This window comes from Opisthocomus hoazin, chromosome 5 (genome assembly GCF_030867145.1).
Source record: "Opisthocomus hoazin isolate bOpiHoa1 chromosome 5, bOpiHoa1.hap1, whole genome shotgun sequence".
Classification (NCBI taxonomy): domain Eukaryota; kingdom Metazoa; phylum Chordata; class Aves; order Opisthocomiformes; family Opisthocomidae; genus Opisthocomus; species Opisthocomus hoazin.
The window spans coordinates 53650354-53669301 of NC_134418.1; the positions used below are offsets into that span (position 1 = coordinate 53650354).

General features: G+C 45.1%; 1 protein-coding gene across 13 annotated transcripts in view; it reads right to left on the reverse strand.

The window, feature by feature from the left end:
• The window catches only part of EPHA5 (EPH receptor A5), a 209888-nt gene that overhangs the window by 83004 nt on the left and 107936 nt on the right, over nt 1–18948 (reverse strand). For 7 of the 13 annotated variants that reach the window (XM_075421269.1, XM_075421270.1, XM_075421273.1 and 4 more), the window contains exons 4-5: nt 15183–15338; nt 9046–9381 (exon numbers count right to left, since the gene is read on the reverse strand). The exons of 4 other annotated variants lie outside the window; for them this stretch is intronic. In XM_075421269.1, the coding sequence (XP_075277384.1) occupies nt 9046–9381; nt 15183–15338 (492 nt within the window). The remainder of the gene's footprint in view (nt 1–9045; nt 9382–15182; nt 15339–18948) is intronic. 2 more of the 13 variants (XM_075421276.1, XM_075421278.1) reach the window with 1 other exon arrangement.

Consider the following 18948-nt stretch of genomic DNA (forward strand, 5'->3'; position numbering starts at 1 on the left):
TGGACAGGCTGTAAAGTTGGGCAGAGAGGAACCTGATGAGGTCCAACAAATACAAATGCAGGGTTCTGCACCTGGGGAGGAACAACCCCATGCACCAGTACAGGCTTGGGGTGGACCTGCTGGAGAGCAGCTCTGTGGAGAGGGACCTGGGTGTCCTGGTGGACGACAGGTTGACCATGAGCCAGCAGTGTGCCCTGACTGCCAAGAAGGCCAATGGCATCCTGGGGTGCATTAGGAGGAGTGTGGCCATCAAATCCAGGGAGGTTCTCCTTCCCCTCTACACTGCCCTGGTGAGGCCTCATCTGGAGTACTCTGTCCATTTCTGGGCTCTCCAGTTCAAGAAAGATGAAGAGCTACTGGAGAGAGTCCAGCAGAGGGCTACAAGGATGGTGAGGGGACTGGAACATCTCTCCTGCAAGGAAAGGCTGAGGGAGCTGGGCTTGTTCAGGTTGAAGAAGAGAAGGCTGAGAGGGGACCTAATACATACTTACAAATATCTGAAGGGTGGGTGTCAGGAGGATGGGGCCAAGCTCTTTTCAGTGGTGCCCAGCGACAGGACAAGGGGCAACAGGCACAAACTGAAGCATAGGAAGTTCCGTCTGAACATGAGGAAGAACTTCTTCACTCTGAGGGTGACGGAGCACTGGAACAGGCTGCCCAGGGAGGTTGTGGAGTCTCCTTCTCTGGAGATATTCAAGACCTGCCTGGACAAGGTCCTGTGCAGTCTGCTGTAGGTGACCCTGCTTCGGCAGGAGGGTTGGACTAGATGACCCACAGAGGTCCCTTCCAACCCCAAACGTTCTGTGATTCTGTACACTGCAAGCTGGAGCTCAGTTTGGATACAGCAAAATCCTTCCTGAGATGCAGAAGCCAGCCTGCTCCATGGGTGCAGACATTGGGTGAATCAGCAACAAAAGGGAAAAAATCTGGCCAAATGAAAAAACAAATAGACAAATTACAAGCTGCATGGTAAGGAGAGGTGAGGCTCAAGGGAAAAGAAAGCAGGCAGGAGGAAAACAGAGCCAGAAAACTGTTGGGTGGCCTTGCAGCACAGAGAGCCGCCCTCTTTGAACGAGGACCCAGCTAGCGTGCAATTTGGTATGAGGGCAGCAAGAGTGAAAGGCACCTGAACCGTGTAAGCTTTACAAAGCTGTCACGCAAAACAAGGGTGGGTAACCTCCGTCTTCTGCCCAGCATGTGTCCTGCATGTTCGCACACATACAAATGTGTACACGCTGCCACGTGCATACTTGCACTTTCATGCTCGTTCAAATTCGTATCTTCAGCACGATAATTGCATGGGAAAGAGCAAAGCCCTGTGAAGTCACCATACCCCGAGCAGTGTTTCTATAGCACAGCTCACTCAATGTACAATTACCAAAACACAAATGTTTCAAACTACTCTGGCTCCTCCGTCGTTAACTTTTGAGGGAGATTACTATAAAGAGCTTACTTGGTATGGCAACGAAGCCGCAGCCAGAGATGGGACGTTTATTAAATGCCTACAAGTCCTCTGCTATTTCTTTAACAGCACTGGAAGTATTTTTACAATATTTTTGGGGTATTTTTGAGCCCTGGTGTCTTAAGAGCACTTTCAGAAGTATCATCTATACCAAGTCTCAAAAATGTAAAACTACTTTTAATAGTAAAATCAGAGAAATAACATACCAGACAAAGGAATTATCAGTTTGCAGACTGAGACTAAAGAGCTGAATAGGATTTTATTAGCAGTAAAATTCAGAAGCTGCATTCATGCAAAAAAAAAAAAAAAAATCTATACCTTGATGTCATCTGGACAGTGAAAACACTTTAGATGCTTTACTTCTGTTCTCTGCCAAGTACTGTGGTCAGCAAAATACGAAGAGAACTCCTTGGCCCCAAAGACTGTGTTTTAAGGTGATTAAAATTAGATTAATACAAGATTACTTGGAAACCCTTTAAAAATATGCCAGCTAAATAGGAAATAAAATTTTAAACCAGTACTATCACTCGTGTAATGCAACATCAGTGGTGCTCTGCGAAAGCACAAGTTTCTTACAGCTCTGACCTTGTGAAGCTCTTACCACATTTGATCCCAGCACAGCCTGCTCTACACTTTTTGGAAAATTTCAATATTTGCTTCTCATACACCTCTAAAAATCTAGACTCGGGCTGCCCAATCTCTGCTGCTTTATCCCAAGCCTGGCGGTGATCCCAGCGGCTCCAGGATGTCATGGAGGAATCGGTGCCAGTCCTGCTGGCTGTAGCACCTCAAGCAGGGTATTTTGGGCAGTTCTTGCTCCCTTGTACCCAGCTGCATGGCACCACCTGGGTGCAGTCCATGGATAAAGTTTCCCCGGCTGTGACCTGGCATTTGCTTTTCGTAGCTCATGTGACTCCTTACAGGTAGCATGTTTTGAAGGAGATTAAGCACTTTCCCATAAAGTTACTTGTCTCGCTGCCACTGGGAGACGGCAAAACCTGCACCCTACTGCACAACATGCAATAGATGTCATCAGTTGAATCTCATCACAAGAACTTCAGCGTCTTTCTCTTTCCCTTTTTTAGGAAGAGGGTGGATGGGGATGACTATTTTTTACTATTTTTGTTGTCATCTATAAATAAGACCTTTTAATTTCAAGTCGAAACTGAAAGGTCTTTCTGCAGATGCAGGAAAATTGTTTTTATTTCATCTTTTAATATCCTGATATATCAACAATGGGGTTGTCTCACATATTTCATGAATAAAAATGACCTCTAACTAGAAGTTGTATTGTAATTTGGAGGATTTTTTTTCATATTCCAAAGACTTCTTTCAATATTCAAGCATGTATTTCTAATACTCCAAGTATAACAAAATGACTTATAACAAACTATGAAAAAGTAGCAATTACTGACTGGGGAGCGATAAATAAAACTCTAAAATATTCAGCTGATCCATAATTCACTTGGTAGCAGACACCCAGCCATCTGGGCTGGAGTGAACTCATGACTCTGGAATAGGACGGTGGATGAAGATTTTGCATTTAGAATAAACGCAGCCATTACAAAAAAAATTCAAACAATAAACCTTTTGTGCAACACTAGCTTCTCGGTTTTACTTTGCTCTGCCAGTGTGTTTGTTTCCTAACCACCCACGATTGCATTCTCTGATTACGTGACCACACTTCAAAAATATAACAAAATACTTCTTGAAGCTGATTACAAGCATATACATGAGACTTGACAAATGAAATTTATTCTCTCTTCCTGCCTGAACCCTCAATGGCAGCTTGATAGTAATTTTTTCATCTCCTTGGACACAAAGGGTGTTCACACCCAGCAGAAGGATCCTGCTGCAAGGCACAGCCACGCTGCTACACACTATGGTGCAGGGCACACCCAGGTTGAAATGGACACCACGATCTTCGAGGCAGTACTAGTTTACCTCTGCTTACTAAAATACCCCTGTATTCACCCATTCTGGTATGGAAGATTACATTGTTCTAGGTTAAATGCTGCAATACCTGTGTTAACGCATTGGAAGCTAGTGCAGCATCTCTGAAGGACAGTTCTTTCCAAATAGATGGGCAATCGCAAGCTTTAAACCCTCTATTTATTCACTAATAGCTGCTCTCTGACCAATGTGAATCTAAAGCACAGCTTAAACTGTCAGACATACTGAATTCATACAGGATTGCCTGCAGCTGATAAAATTTTCTCAGAGTTCATAAAATGATTAGACAAATTCACAGGAGAAAAATCCATTAAGGGCTATAACACACAAAGAGGTTGTTCCCGGAGGTTGGAGAGCACTCTAGGGAAGCACTGGTACGTGTCTGCCTTGTGCTCATACCCTTTCTATGGTATCCACTACTGACCATTGCTGGAAAGACAACGCAACTCAGTGGATCAAGTACTGTTACAACAGACGTTTACAGGCATGCCCTGCTCACCACCCTGGATGTGGAAAGGAAGTTTTCCAAAAATAAGCATCCACTTAAGATTTCTCAGGCCCTAAGTCAGCAGTTCTGGTTGAAAACTAGAGCTGCAAAACCAGTCTTGCTTCTCATGTGAGATGCATGCAACATGCTGCATCTACTTGAGCATCCTCTTGGAAAATTTTTATTATTCGTAAAGAAAATAAGCAAGCTACCCCACTCCCCAAGCCAAAGCGAACAAGCCTGTGAGGCTTGAAAGCTGCAAGAATCAGACCTCGAGCCTCACAGGACTTGAACCTGTCCATTCCCGAAGGCAATCTCTGAAAACATGCTTCCCAGCACAGCTGTCTTCTCAACTCATTTTCTGATGTTTTCCTCCCAGCCCGTGCAGGGCTGCAGTCTATCATTTTCAAGGGCATGCAGTCGCTGACATAAGAATGCAACAAGCTCTGCGTTGCAGGTTTCCATTTCCAAATCACCCTCGGCTGCTTTTCAAAGACTGGTATATCCCGAGTGCTAAGGGAAACACCTTCTCCCTTTGCTCCCTACCACTGCAGCATCCCAGCCTGCACAGAGCGAGGATCACAGCTCTCAGCACACCTCTCTGCTTCAAGAGCTTTCCAGGTGCTCCAAGCATCTAGTGTTTTTTTTGGTCAAGCAAGAACCTAGCCATGCCTCCCAGGCAGCAGTATGGGTTGCCAGGTTCTGTCCTCCAACACCTTTGCTTAAATAGCATTGCTGCACCACAAGATGCAACTTGTATCTCTGGTTTGGCCTTGGGCATGCAAACTCCTTGAGGCATTAGACACATTAACTCCTCCTCTGTCAGCAAGCACACGCAGATCCATCTTCCCCTTCTCCTCCAAAAGGCTCAAAAATATCATACAGGTCACAGAAGGGGATTGAACACTGGCTTCCGACTTTTCAAACAGAAAACAGGCAGGGGGCTTATCTGAAAACACACAAAGAGAAGGTCTTTAAGTGTAAAGCAGTCCGTGGCATTTGGGATGCCAGCAGGAGAACCGCCCCAGTGTCACACCCCCCACCTCCAGGCCAGCTCCGTGCCCGAAGCCGTGCCCAGCACGGGAGACGCTGGAAACGAAAAGCAAAGAAAATTGCTTGGCTGTTTACGTTGGTTTAAAGTGAATACTCTTGGCAGGTTTTAAGCTTAGAAAGGTTTTAAACATTGCATCTTCCCAGTGTGCTCCTACGACGATACAACGGGTGCGCAGGCAACCATGAATCACAGCTGCTTGCTCCCTAAGGAGCCATTACAAGACACACGTCTCTGACCAAGACGACATGGTAGGTGCTTTCTGTATACAGGACAGATAAGACGAAAGACCTCAAGGGAGATGCACACCTCTGTCTAGAGCGACAGCGTTAGTTAATCATCCAGCTTGGAGAAATCGCATTTGAAAAAAAAAAAAAAGTCACCCGGTTGTCACTTGAAAAGCAAAATTCTATATTAGCGACACATTCAGACTGCTCTCTGGAAAGCGTCTAAATAGGTGGCAGTTTCAAAAATATGAAAACTCGAACAAAACCATGAACAAGAAAAGTGTGGCTAACTCAATCCTATCATTGTCACTGATGAATTATTCACTGGGCTCCACCCATGTGCACAAGGCACACTTTTTAATGTGCTATGACAGTGCATTACAGATGGCTCTTTGCCATCTCTGCTGGGAAGTCCCTTGGGCATGTATTTTGCAAGAACCATGCTTTAGCCAACGAATGTGCCTATGAAGGGAGTAAGGTTCTCTGTTTGCCTGCAGCAGCTCTAGGGTAGTCATGATGGAGGCCAGCACACTTTCCACCTCCCCTGGCTTACAGTGTTGCTCACCCTTTCTGGATACTTGTTTTCCAGCAGAAAACATCTGTGAAACCTCACAGAAGCAACAGAGGTTTGGGGATTGCAACAGGGTGACAGAGGAACTAGTCCTGTATCTGCAGCCTAAGGCCACTGTGTCCTGTGTGGACTGGTCCCATCCCAAGTACCATCAGGTCCCCAGGAACTGTGGGAGTAGAAGTATGCTGGGGCCACTGGCTGAGATGAGCTGATCTGCCTCCCTTTGTGCACAACACATTACTGTTTCCTTGCTGTATTTCCAAATCTGATTTCAAAAGTTCAGAGGAAAAATAAATCACAAACATCTGAAAATGCCAGACTGATTGGTGGTGCCAATTCTTTTGTTTATTATTTTGTATTGGGGAGAGATGAAGGGGGACAAATGATTTTGGAGAAAACCACATTTTTTTCAGGAAGCAATTTCTTCAAGACCCCAAACCAGAGGTAGTTTCTGCCGCCAAAGAGTCCAACACACAGAAGAGGTGTGTGCCCATCACCCCACTGCTTGCGCATTCTCTGCAGTCCTGAAATTAGCATGGTCTTTTCGGGACGGACAAAAGCCAAACCAACAAAACAGACCCTGGCATTTCTCTGCAGTGCTGGGTTAGTCAATACCTGCCAGCAGGACTGCAGCGACCAGACCTATCCCCCAGCATGAGATTTTTTCGTTTTCTGCAGCCAGCAGTTCTTGTAGCAGGATTTCTCCTACTGCTGCAGTTGGCCTTGTGTCACTACCTTCAGTGACTCAACTGCATTACACCAGCCCTCATGAAAATATAATCACACCATCAGAAAACCTGTGCGAGGGAAAGGATGAGGCCCCAGAGCTGCATCTCTTAGTGGTAATTTCAGGGTGAAGATGAGTGGGCTGAGACTCCCTGAAGCCTCACGTGCTCTGCCTACACTTACTTGAGAAAGTATAGCTGAAGGTGAGGCTTTTTCAGAGATATCCAGCATCTCTGGGTATGGCCAAGCATGGACCACTCCACCTGCACACCTCCATTACTTGCCTCCAAAGACATTTTTTGGAGGCACCTTAAGAAAATAGATATCCACTTTCCACGCTTGGCAGCTAGTCTGATTTGCAAAGTCTCTCTCTATGGCTGCTTTATTTCTGGCATGGACAAACCGATGAACACCCCTGAGAGTGCTGAAAGAGCACATTACTGGGAAGCATGTTTGATGCTACAGCTCCAGCAGGCAGGCCTGGTTCTCCACCTGAGTGATTGGTGGGACCAGCCAGAGATACAACGAAATACAGCCACCACTCACTACCTTCAGTGACTCAACTGCATTACACCAGCCCTCATGAAAATATAATCACACCAGATTGGGACAGAGGTTTGAATCAGCCTCCTGTTGAATCAAACACGAGAGCAGACAGATGCAATTTCAACACCACACAGTGAATTAAACACTCCTGGCTCTCCCTTGATTGCAGCTCCACCAGAGTAAACAGTGAGACTGAACCAGAAGCTACACTTACCCACCTCTACATAGCATGGGTCACATTTGTCACAGGTCTACCATTTCCTATAATGGACGTTTCAATACAAGGCTGGGGGTGACAACTGTGCAAGGGGGTTATTCTTGGCCTGATGCACAGAAAGGCAGCTATATAGATAAATCCTGTTGCAGCTATGGGGAGTTTGGGATATAACTCACAAACCAGGACCATTTCCTCACAGTCTGCACTGATCAGCAATGTATCATCTCCTCTCATGCAGGTGCATTTACTGAGGTTTATGTGGATTTAATGCCACACATCGGGGAAAATCCAACGCCAGCAATGAAATACTAATGCAAACCCATTAACAGGGAAATACACTTTTTCCAACAACAGAGTTGCTGGCAGCAGCCTTCACAACAGGAAACCAGTAAACAGCATTAGGACTGTGACACCGACTGATCTGCATTAAACAGGTGCCCTCAACAGGTGTCACATTGCCATCCACTGATGTTCCTCCAGAAGATTTCCTGCCACATTCACGAGCAGCAACCCCGGCATGCCTTTATTTCCTCTCCTTCAGATACATCCAAACGATTTGTCCAACACTGCAACAATCCAGTCTAATTACCAGGACAGGTATCTGATGAAGTGCAATGCAATCATGCTCTCTTGCCGCTGGCTGCCAAGCCCGCACACGTACACCTGGGCAGCAGGAGTGACATGTGGCCCTGCTCCAGCTAGCACTTTTCTGCTCTGCAGTGAGGATCTGCCAATCTCCATCCAGCTGTTACGCTGCATACCCCACCGTGTTTCTCAGCTAAGCCAAGTCTGGAAGGAGAAGGCAAGGGGTGGCTCCGGTGATCTGGCAGCACAGCCCTCACGGTCCCAAATGCCAGCAGTTCTCATCTCTGGAAGGGCTCTGCAGCGGACAAGTGCCACTGGGGAACCCTTAATTAAATGGCAGGAAGCAAGCCAGGTAGGCAAAGGGAGAGACTCTAAAACACAGAGCATGAGGGGCAAGAGAAGAAGGATAGAAAAGCTTCTGTAAGGCCTGGAGACTGTGTGATGTGCCTGGTGTGTTGATGTGCACGGAAGGACATGTAATCATGTTTTTGCCTCCCATCACACCTGCAAATGACAGGGGACAAAGGCAACTACCTGCCCGCATCCAAGGTGAAAGCTCTTTTCAACTGCTGGGCAAGGAAGGGCAGACAGATCTGAGCCCTGGACAAAGCAACAAACCAGTCTATATGATCACTGCCTGTAGAGTGCAAAACTCAGAAGGACACAGTATGCAATGACATCTCAGCCCTACCTTGGTGGAGAAGCAGGGACAATGTACCATATCTCACCAGCCTGAGTCCAGTCACTTTAGCATCACAGTGCAGAAGAGGGATGAAATTTTCCAAGTCACCCGAAACAATTAGGGTAACTGTTTGCAAAGTTAGGAAGTTTTAACGATTGGCTTTTTGGAATCAAAATGAACTCTTAGAAATTCCCCTCTCCCAACAGGAGAGGCAACTGTTTTCTTTCTGGTTTAGTGGGTGGATACCCCAAAATGCAAAGAAGTGGAGGGATCTCTGAGTAGCTTGGTGTAAAAGGAAAAAGTCACAAGTCCTAAAAGTGTGTCCTGCTGGAAGGAAACATGTTGAAGACTGCAATAATTACAACCTATGAGACACAACCACCCCCCCACCCCACCCCCCCATCCCCCCATATTTGAAGAGGCCACAGTCCAGCCCTCCATGCTGGGACTGCCACCCAGTTCAAAGGGAGGTCTGCACCAGGTCTGACTGGCTCGGGCTCCCACCCCAGACATTTCCGCAGGTTGAAGTTCCACTTACCTGCCTGGTTTGTGGTTACATTTACAGACACAAACTGCCGGGCTCCAGGGTTCTGGTCGGACACTCCATTCACTGCCTCAATTTCAAAGGTATAGTTTGTATGAGCAAGCAGATCCACCATCATGACAGAGGTGTTTTTCAGGCCGGTTTGCTGGGGGAGGTACCTGACATGACCACCACACGCCTCACACAGATCTGAGTGTGAGTTGCACTTCTTGCATGCAATATAATAAGACACATCTTTCCTTCCACCAGTATCAGCAGGGGGAATCCATTCCAGAAAGACACTAGTCTCGTTAACATTTGAGATGGCACTCCGAGGAGCAGAGGGGGGTCCTGGTTTGTAAAGTGAGAAAAACACATGGTAAAAACAGTATTATCAGTCATCCTGCTCTCTACTACTCTCCAGGCTGAAAAGAGACGCCCTGTTGCTCATGTGCCAGTAAGTACACGGGGATCATTTGCACCCGAAAAACTGGGAAACCAAGGATCCGTTTTGAGCGCTCCCACCTCACCTCAAGGGCTCTGTGTTGGGATGTAGCCACCTGCACAGGAGGACAGGACACAGGGTTGGTTCAAACCCAACAGGAGGAGCACTCCATCCCGGGGCATTGCCTCTGGTGCTCACCCTGGTGCTCTCCTTGCTCTTCCTGTGAAGGGAGCTGCAAAATCTTTGCTCTGCCCAAGTCACTGTCAGCTTCACCAGGGGCAAGATTCCCCTTCCTCGCCCCACTGCCCCTATATTACTAGCCCTAGGTCCTAAAAAAAGACTGGGGTATTCGTGCTACTTAGGTACTCCACTCAGACAGCAAATCTTTCCTCCGTATGCACCCACCTCTCCCCATCAGCTATTTGGCAACAGTGAAATGTAAGCTTGGGCATCCAAATCAAACCTGAGAGACTCAATGTAGCCCAAAGCAGATGGCGATCTACATGTGCCACTGGAAACACGGCCGTGTCTGGCTGCTCAACGGTAGCCTTCTTGGTCCCTGCCAAGCTCTAGCATGGTTGGTTAGCCACCCTGCACTTGCTTATTTTACCAAGCCTCCCCAGTCAGGATGCCAGTGTGGCACTGGCAAGGCTATCCAAAGAGGAACAGCTGCTGCAGAGGTACCAGAGCTCCTGCAAAAAGCGAGCTGTTTTCCTTCATCCTGCTGGGAAAGGCCATGGCTGGGCAACCGAAGCCCACTGGGAGACACCTTCAAGACTGCTTACTTGCAGAAGGTGTTGCAAGCTTTTTGCTTTTAACAGGCTTGTGTTGGAGATGAAGGGCAAGCTGGAGATACACCCTGAAGACAATGTGAAAGGACAAGCAGGAAACTCATGCAGGAGATCCACATGTTATATACTCAGGGAATGCTAATGAACGAGGAAGAAAGGGGAAATTTATCAAAGCAAGCCAGGATGGATTTTAGTCACGGCGCCACCAGAAGCTATACAGCAAAGACTAGGATTTTTCCAAGGGAGGTAGAAGAGGGAAGGCAACACATTCCCCTTCGGTTTGAATGAAGCTGTCAAAACCCATGAACAGTTCCTTGAAAAGAGCCCGACAAGTAGCTTTACCAGCTAGAAATCCATACAAATTTAACAGCCTGTCTTAGGCTGTCATCTTCCCGTTTTGTTGTGATAATTAAACTTGATTTGTTACTTAAAACAGGCAGTGTTGCAAAAATTAAATTACCTTATAAACCAGCAGCATTTTCCTCTATTTCCCTTTCCTATTCCCCTTTTGAAGTCTACAAAATTGGTAACTAAAAAAATACTGTCATGATTTTCACTCAAACTGTTCTGATTCAATGAGAAACTCACTGCCACAAGAAATAAATAATACTGATATATGTTTTTTTTTCGGGGGGGGGGGAAGCAATTGAAGACAAATGCTAAGGTAGTGTAGGATAGGGCAGATCAGCCTTGTTTTGTTCTGTGATCACTTCAGATCACTATGAATGGGGAGCAAGCCACTCGCAGGCAATCTGCGCTGTGGGGACCCAGCGCTATTTAGCTAATGACGCCAAGGTACAGCCCAAGTCAGGACGATTTTCTGCACTGTCATATTCATACTGATATAATGAAAACTATGAAATTCATCACTGCAGTTGTGTGGAGTTATATATATTGAACTCAGGTGGTTTCCATATGATTTTTACTGGTTAAATAGCCATGTTTTTTCTTCCACTGGATGAATGCCCTTTTACTGCTACCAGTACTCTCGGAAAAAATAAAGCACTCAGGCACAAGGAACACTTACTGGACAATGTGTCTTTAACGGTGGATAAATTATTACTTTTGTAAAGTCACCAGAGGTTTTTACTTGCTTTGTATAGAGGAGTCAGCTGCTCTTCTTGAAGGCTTAAAAACATCAACTTCAGTGGAAGTGCTTTGAAGCTAGTAGGACTTCATAACCTATAAAATTAGCATTCTCACAGGGGCTCAGAGAAAGGTCTTTAGTAGTCTACAGACATCTAACAAGACCTACTTGAAGAATCCCAAAACCACACTTGGGTAAAATTTGGATAAATGACAGCTGCAGGAACAAAACGGTGTTTTACCTTTGGAAGGCAGGGGCCCTAGGTCTGCTACAAAGGTCTGTTTTCATTTCCAGCCTCCTTTTGTCAAGGACAAAGATCTTAGTTTACTGGGGTTTTTTTTATATACACATTTTTTTGATCTGCTACTTTATATCTTAACCAGGTGAGATTCATCCCTTCTTCACCACAATTTACTGACCAGAGGCAAATAATTTCTGAAGACAAAGATACTGGTATTTTTACTGATGGGCAACAAATCTGTTACTTGCTGAATGCACATATTTTAAAAATATAACCTGAGAGAGAAATTACTCTCAAGATACCTATATATATATATATATATATATATGTACGCACTCAAAGTTAACTGCAAACTTTTTGTGAGTAGAATATTACAGTAAATACTATAAAATCTTCTGTTTGTCCCATGTGTCATACCATTAAAAATTTCCCCAATGTGCTCTGAACAGCAATAGAGTTACTTGTCAGAGATGGGAAGTGGGGAAAAAAAGTGTAACTATGTTTTCATTTCAAAGAGATGTTATGCAAGGAACTGAAGCTAGGATTACTTAGTTAAGAAGAAATAAAGTGCAATTGCTCCCTGAAAGATACATAATAATATTAAGAGAATTCTCAAATGTCCATCAGGACCAAACATTTTTTTTTATCTGAGGGCAATAATTATTCTGGTCTGCATCACAGCACTATTAATTACAAAATTACCAATCATTATTTATAAAGCATGCTTAAGGAACCGAAAAAATTAAAAAAAAAATGTTCCCCCTGCCCTGTACTTGTCTGAGTAGTTGACAGTGGTGTAGCAGCTAGTTTACCTTAGTGGTGCTGGTGGTGGTGGTGAGACTCATACAGCTTGGGACTGAAAAGCATTTGCTTTAAATTAGGAAAAAGTGATTTTATAGCTATACTGACTGGCAAGGAGACTTTGCAGGTGTAGAGCTGAAAACAGACATTGATGTATTCTCTAAAATTAACTAGATTTCGAGTTGAGGGAATCCTATGAATATCATTAACTTCTGCAGTAATAAATAATAAAAACATACAAAAAACTTGCAATATTTTCCTACCAGTCATGACTCAAGCCTGTCTCGCTTGTGTTTCAGCTCATGATGAGATGTTCCCTTGCAGATCTAACCGGGTTGGTTAAAAACTTTAGTATTGCTATCTAGTCTTTACTGTTCCTTCCAACATTTACTACCCCTGCAGCTGAGCTGGGGTAGCACATGGGCCCTCCTCATCACCTTCAGCACAAATAAAGACAAAATCCCAAAAAAGGACACGCAGGGCAAGTGAGGGTGACTGAAGCACACGGAGAAGGCTCAGACGATCCACTCTGCTTTTGGGGTAGTAAGCATGAATGCCAGCAGAGATGCTGCAATATCCTCAACTGCTGCACCAGGGTTTGCAGTGGGCAACAGAAGCTGAGCAGTGCCTTGGTCAGCATTAAACCTCTCATTTGCCCCAGAAGCACTTAGTACCCTGCCAAGCCATACAGCTTCAGGCATCATGCCTGGGCTTTAAACTAGCTTACAGTAAGCTTTCAAAACAAACAAAAAAAACAAACCACCACAACAAAACCACCCAAAAATTAAAAACCCCAACAAACTTAAAAAAAGCAAACCACCATATAAGCATAAAAAACTCAAACAAACATGAAAAGAAAATCCCATGGTATTTGCAGAATCAGAAATTATAGCCTTTACCTACAGGATTTAAATGGCACCAGCACCCTGTAGGGGACAGGCACGCAAATTTCATTTCTTTTTAACATGAGCTGGTCACCAAGCTTGCTTGTGTCTCTCTGAAGATCCTGCCCTACGCTCAGGTCCCCGGCATGAAACTCTTCCTTGGGGATGGAGGCTCCTTCCCTGTGCTAATGCACCAGCTGGACAGACTGGATGCATACCCCTCCACCCTGAAAAGGGACAGAGAGCGACACCACCCACGCTGGGCAGAAGGCACGGTGGACACCGGCAGTCTGGCATAACTCTCTATCAGTCTCTGGCATTGTTCTGCCTGCACAGAAAAAACAATTTTATGTGTGTTTCCAGAGCTCAGAGTAATCCTCTCCCTTCCCATTTCCCAGTACCACACTGGACCTCATCATCTCTCATTTATCTATTTTTTTTAAGTCAGGCCAAGAGGCAAAATGTACGTCAAGAAGTTCTGTTATCAAAGTTTTTCACGCTGTAACCCACCCTAGCTACTGCTCCAAAGGACACTGGCATAGCTATTTAATAAACTGAGAAGTGCTTGCATGACTCACCCCCCCAGGCCACTTTGATCCTAGAGCACCAGCTACAGCCACGCTGCCTAAGGCTGCCTTCTCCTTCCCTGCAGCACACCTCCCAACAGCCACCTGCTTCACGCTCCTTTGGCTGGTGAGAAGCAAACACAGAGTTCAAGGGCCCCAATTCTGCTCTGAGTGCCTCCTGCAGGCAAGCAGAGACCTGCCAAAGGCAACTTCCTTTGCGAGAGCATCTCTCCGACAGCAACAGACTTTTTCTTTCTCTTTTTGAAGCACAAGCTTGGGAAGCTAGGAAGGGCATCTGTATTCAGTGGGATGAAGGCACTAAAAGCCACTACCATGCCTGCGTGACACAAGGAAACAGCATGGAAGTCACCTCTGCACCATTGCCCAGTGGCTCTGAGCATGCACAGACTCACAAACCTACTTTTTCCTCCATTGCTTAAGTTCCTTGGAAGCTCTACCTGCTCCTGCCCCAGTAGTTCAGCTCCTCTTCGGTCCTTTTAACCACTTTTGCACCGCAAAAATCACATTTGGAGCATGACAGTCACAGCTCAGCAAAAACCCGTGGTCTGTGCTACACTTGCTGGGACTAGCTGGGGGCACGCAAATTGTGGCCCTAAGTATCTGAAACGAACTGAACAAGAAACTTTCAAGATACAACTGACAGGATAGCTCACAGATAGCAGGAAAAGGGCAAAATTAGCGATTTTGATTCCACCAACTCCATCTTGGACTCCCAATACCTTAATTTACTTGTTCTACTACCCTCCCCCTACACCAAGGGGAAAAGCTCTACATTTTTGCTGCAGGTTTGGAGAAGCAGTTTCCACTGCAGAGTTGTGAGGCTACCCTGAAGAATGACCATCTCCAGGTGGCTTGGAAAGGTCTCTCCCTGCTTGTGTACCGAGAACAAGCTAAGAGATGATACTAAGCAGGACCATGTAGACTCTACCCATGCCTACTGCTGACAAGCACTACCCGTTGTTTCCTCCGCATGCGTGCCCCACGCCGGTACCCATGCACGCACCGATGCGGATGTCCAAGCACCATGCTGCTGGCTGAGTCTGCCCATGAGTGGACAGCAAGAGATGGAATATCCGTTCTTTACAAAAATGTGTCCTGGGTTTAATGCCAGCTTTTGAAGCAAAAGGCTTCGAAAAGTCTGTCCTTGTGTAACCGGGGGTACAGTGGACAGAGCCAGTGATGTTACAAGTATGTCAAGACTAGTTCAGACTTCAGCCCAGAGCCTGTAAAAGCACATTAATTAGGATCACAATGTCTAGTCACAGTACAGGAACAGCTCGAAAGGATTAAAAACAACCCTATAAGCACATGCTTACTTGTACAGGCCATTGTAGGTGGGTCTGATTCCTTCCTAAAATAGTGTTCTTCACACAGGCAAGATGTGGATGCTTCATCAAGCGTGTAGCTGTGAGGGGGACATTTGCTGCAGGATGGACTGTGGGGTGAAGCTTTGAAGAACCCAGGTCTGCATACTGTGAAAAGAAGAACCACAGGCTAAGCTCTCCCATCACAAAATTAGTCTCTTCACATTTCCTTAAAAAAAAAAAAAAAAGAAAACATATCTTCATCTAGAAAACAGACAAACACGAGATATTTGGTTTGCATATTTTAAAACAGTCTATGCCACTAACAGACAGTGCATACTTAAATGTCTGCATGAAAAGAGAATAAGAAGCTGTTGATTATTTTTTTCCCTACCATCTGCCTTTGCTGGGTATTTATTTTCCTTGTTGAATGCATTAGAGGTAACATCTTTTGGGCTCTGCTTTAGAAAACATTATTATGTTTGGGTTTTTTTTTTTCATTCAGTCTTAGAAAAACAGGTAAAATACATCTCATGGTTTTCATTTAAGACGCTCTACATCTAGAATTCAATGCCTCGGCAAACAAATAGCAGCACGGTGGTGGAGAGGATCTCAAGATCGACAGCTTAAGACACTGTGATAAGGCTACTTCCCTAGGGTCTTTTCCCCTGCAAACCTGTGATGAATTTTAAAGTGCTCCATATAAGACAGACTGCTCTGGGCATAGCCTGAACCAGTCGTGCTCACCACACAAGATGCTCCTTCCAGCTCCATTATATACGCATGACAAGGCACAAAGACTTGATACGAGAGCTATTTTTGTTCTCACAAATACAATATATGGCTAAGGGTAGCTTGGGATTATTGTTTTCTTTTTTTAAAATAATTTGAAGTGAATATAGTAATATCTTGTTTCCAGCCTCCTGAAACAAGTGCTCTTTCACCTAAGCAAAGCACCCTGCACTTCACCTGCACACTCAGTCAGGAGCAGCGACAGCCACAAGTTCGCATATCCACTCCGGCTTTAGGAAAAAAACAGCTGGCCCTGTAATCGTACCATTAAATGTAGAATTACAAACCCACTGTTAGCAAAAGGAGGAAAACTTGATTTTCTGTCTCAAAAAGCAGAGGCATGGAGACATGTTAAAGCAGCTCCAAAGTGCTGCAACTTATTTTCCTTCAGAGATGCTCTAAAATAACTCTGCCCAGTATGATATCAATGATGCTCAGATCTGCTATCAGACAGAATTTACCTGGAAATCCCTGAGCCTTTCCATCTGCATCCAAAATTCCACAGTTGCAAATAGCTTGCAAAGAAAATGAGCTTACAGCAAAAGCATTAATATTATGCCACCAGGAATGTCCCAGACAATCACAGCACAAAGGTCATGCGCTAAAATTCAGCCAGTGATGACAGAATTAATCTTCATTGTAGATAAAGTGTAGGTTTTTACTAGTGATCTCATTTCCTCTGATGGACTAACTAGAACAACTGCCTCCAAAGTTGGCTCTGCTTCCTGCAGAACCAGAGGAACTCTCTTGACATCTTCCCTTTTATGTCACTAGCTTCTTCACCAAAGGTGAGACACTTGCACACCAACTCCTAACTCCTAGAGCCAACCAGTAAGTCTTTGATGATAAAAAACATTCATGCATCAAAAAGGGGTGTGATCCAAGAGCATCCAATAGACCTCCCCCACGCCCCACCTCCAGTCTTGCCTGGACCACATGGCTCTCACAGCAAGTGCCATGAAACCCCGAAGCAGTTCCCAAGCCCACCAAGGGCTGGTAGGTCTCCTTCATGCATATGCAGCCTCTCCATCCTGCTCCAGGAGATGCTCATGTCCAGTATCCCTGCTGACCTCCCCAAACCGGGCACCCTCCCACACATTCCCCCAGCTCCCTTCCCACAAGACAGGCAGAAAACAACTAGTAGGATTGGAGGGATTTACAGGTTTTAAAAAGCCAATTTCCAAAATTGTTCATCATCCAACTAGTGCTCCATACCTGCTGTGAAGTCTGCAGGACGCAGATCATCTGCTTTGTGTCCATGCACCAGGACTGGTGAACAGACCTAGGGCTGAACTTGTTCTTGACAGCTTGTGGACTTGCCATGAGCTACCCTCATGCTTTATGGCACATTCCTCAATTTCTAGCACAGAGTTAAGTTCTTTTATTTACTTCACAGCCACCTTCAAATTCTGCCCTACCTGCAGCAAGGATTTGTTATACAATCTCTGGAGAATCTTCTGGGAGAGGAGACCACCAAACAGCTCCTCTAGCCTACAATTTGCCTTTCAAAGCCAAATCAAACTCACTTGCACCCGCAGACAATAGAGATGGGGAAATAAAAGCACAAAAATGTGCAACATATAACGAGGGCAGCCCACGTCTAGTGTGTACTAGATGTAACTAGCCTTCAAAAAAGGACTTGAATTTATCTCATTATGTCCGATCAAGATAGACAGAAAATCATTACGGCACAAGAGTTTACCATACTTCTATTTCGTGCAAAGCAGCAAATGCAAAATAAGCCAGTTTTCCTTGACAGGTTTTCAACAAGGTGCAGCTTGTTAATGATGGTATGATATGTAGCTCAGCTCAAAGGGAATGTTTGGTTTTCATGAGTAAGTACGGAGCCAACAGATGTACAGCACTAATAACCCATGTTTTAATGAGGGATGTGAAATAAAACTGAACCGGACCAATTTTTATATAATCTGCAGGCTCTCATGGGTCCTACAAGTCCCTTCTCTATCCAAAAGGTGAAGGGGGAATGTTCAAGAGCATTAAATTACACTGAAGATTTCAACATGAGTCCTCATAACAAATAGCCAGCAGAGCAACACGCTGTCATATCTAAGTGAAATACTCTTGTGTCTGCTAGAAAGGAAGAATTCAGGGACAGGAGACAGGACATGCTAAAAAATGGAGGACAGGAAATAAAAATAAATGCAAAAATTACCACAGCGAGTGGTGGTGTGCCGAATCAACATGCCTGCAGCAGACACTTTGGGGAGAATAGAGGTGTATTTTCAAGGTTGCCCCAGCACAGCCTTCCAGCCTCTCATGACCAGCAGCTTGGGGACCACTCCTGATGGAAACCACGCTTGCACAACCACGATCAGGAGCAGAAGCAGCTGTAGCTGCATGGGAGCTTCAGGCACAACTAGTACCTATCATAATGCTTTTCTCTGTACCCTTTCCTACGTTTGCTTTGTACACAACACAAAGGAGATGACAGCCGGTGAGGTGGTTCAAGCAGCAATCCTCTAATAAACAGGGATGCCATGATAAAATGGATGCTGTTAGAAGAAATCTGACCCAGGAACATCTTATGCCTCCACACTGCAGAGAAGGTATCATGGTAGCCAGATGGGCACAGTCTTGGCTGAGCTCAACAGCCAAAAGCAGGGGCTGGTACTGCGTCATTTTTCTGCCACTGGTGACAATGCCTCAGACATTTTGGAAATTGGATTCAGAGCAGAATAGGGCCACAAACAGCTTATCTTGCACGTACCTTGGGTTTTGGTCTCTATCTTACCATTCCTCTTCTGACAGTCAACCTTACAATCTCTTCATGAAGTATACATGACTTTATTTAAAATCACATGGGTGTCTGGGATTTAATTTCTAATTAAATCTTATTTTAGTCTTCTTATATTTTTATCTCGGTATTTCTAATTCAACAGCTCTTGAAAGGATATGTAGAATGAGCACAGTACGGTCACGCACGTAATGGTACTACCTCTCTTTTCAAGGGGGTGGGAAAGAGAGG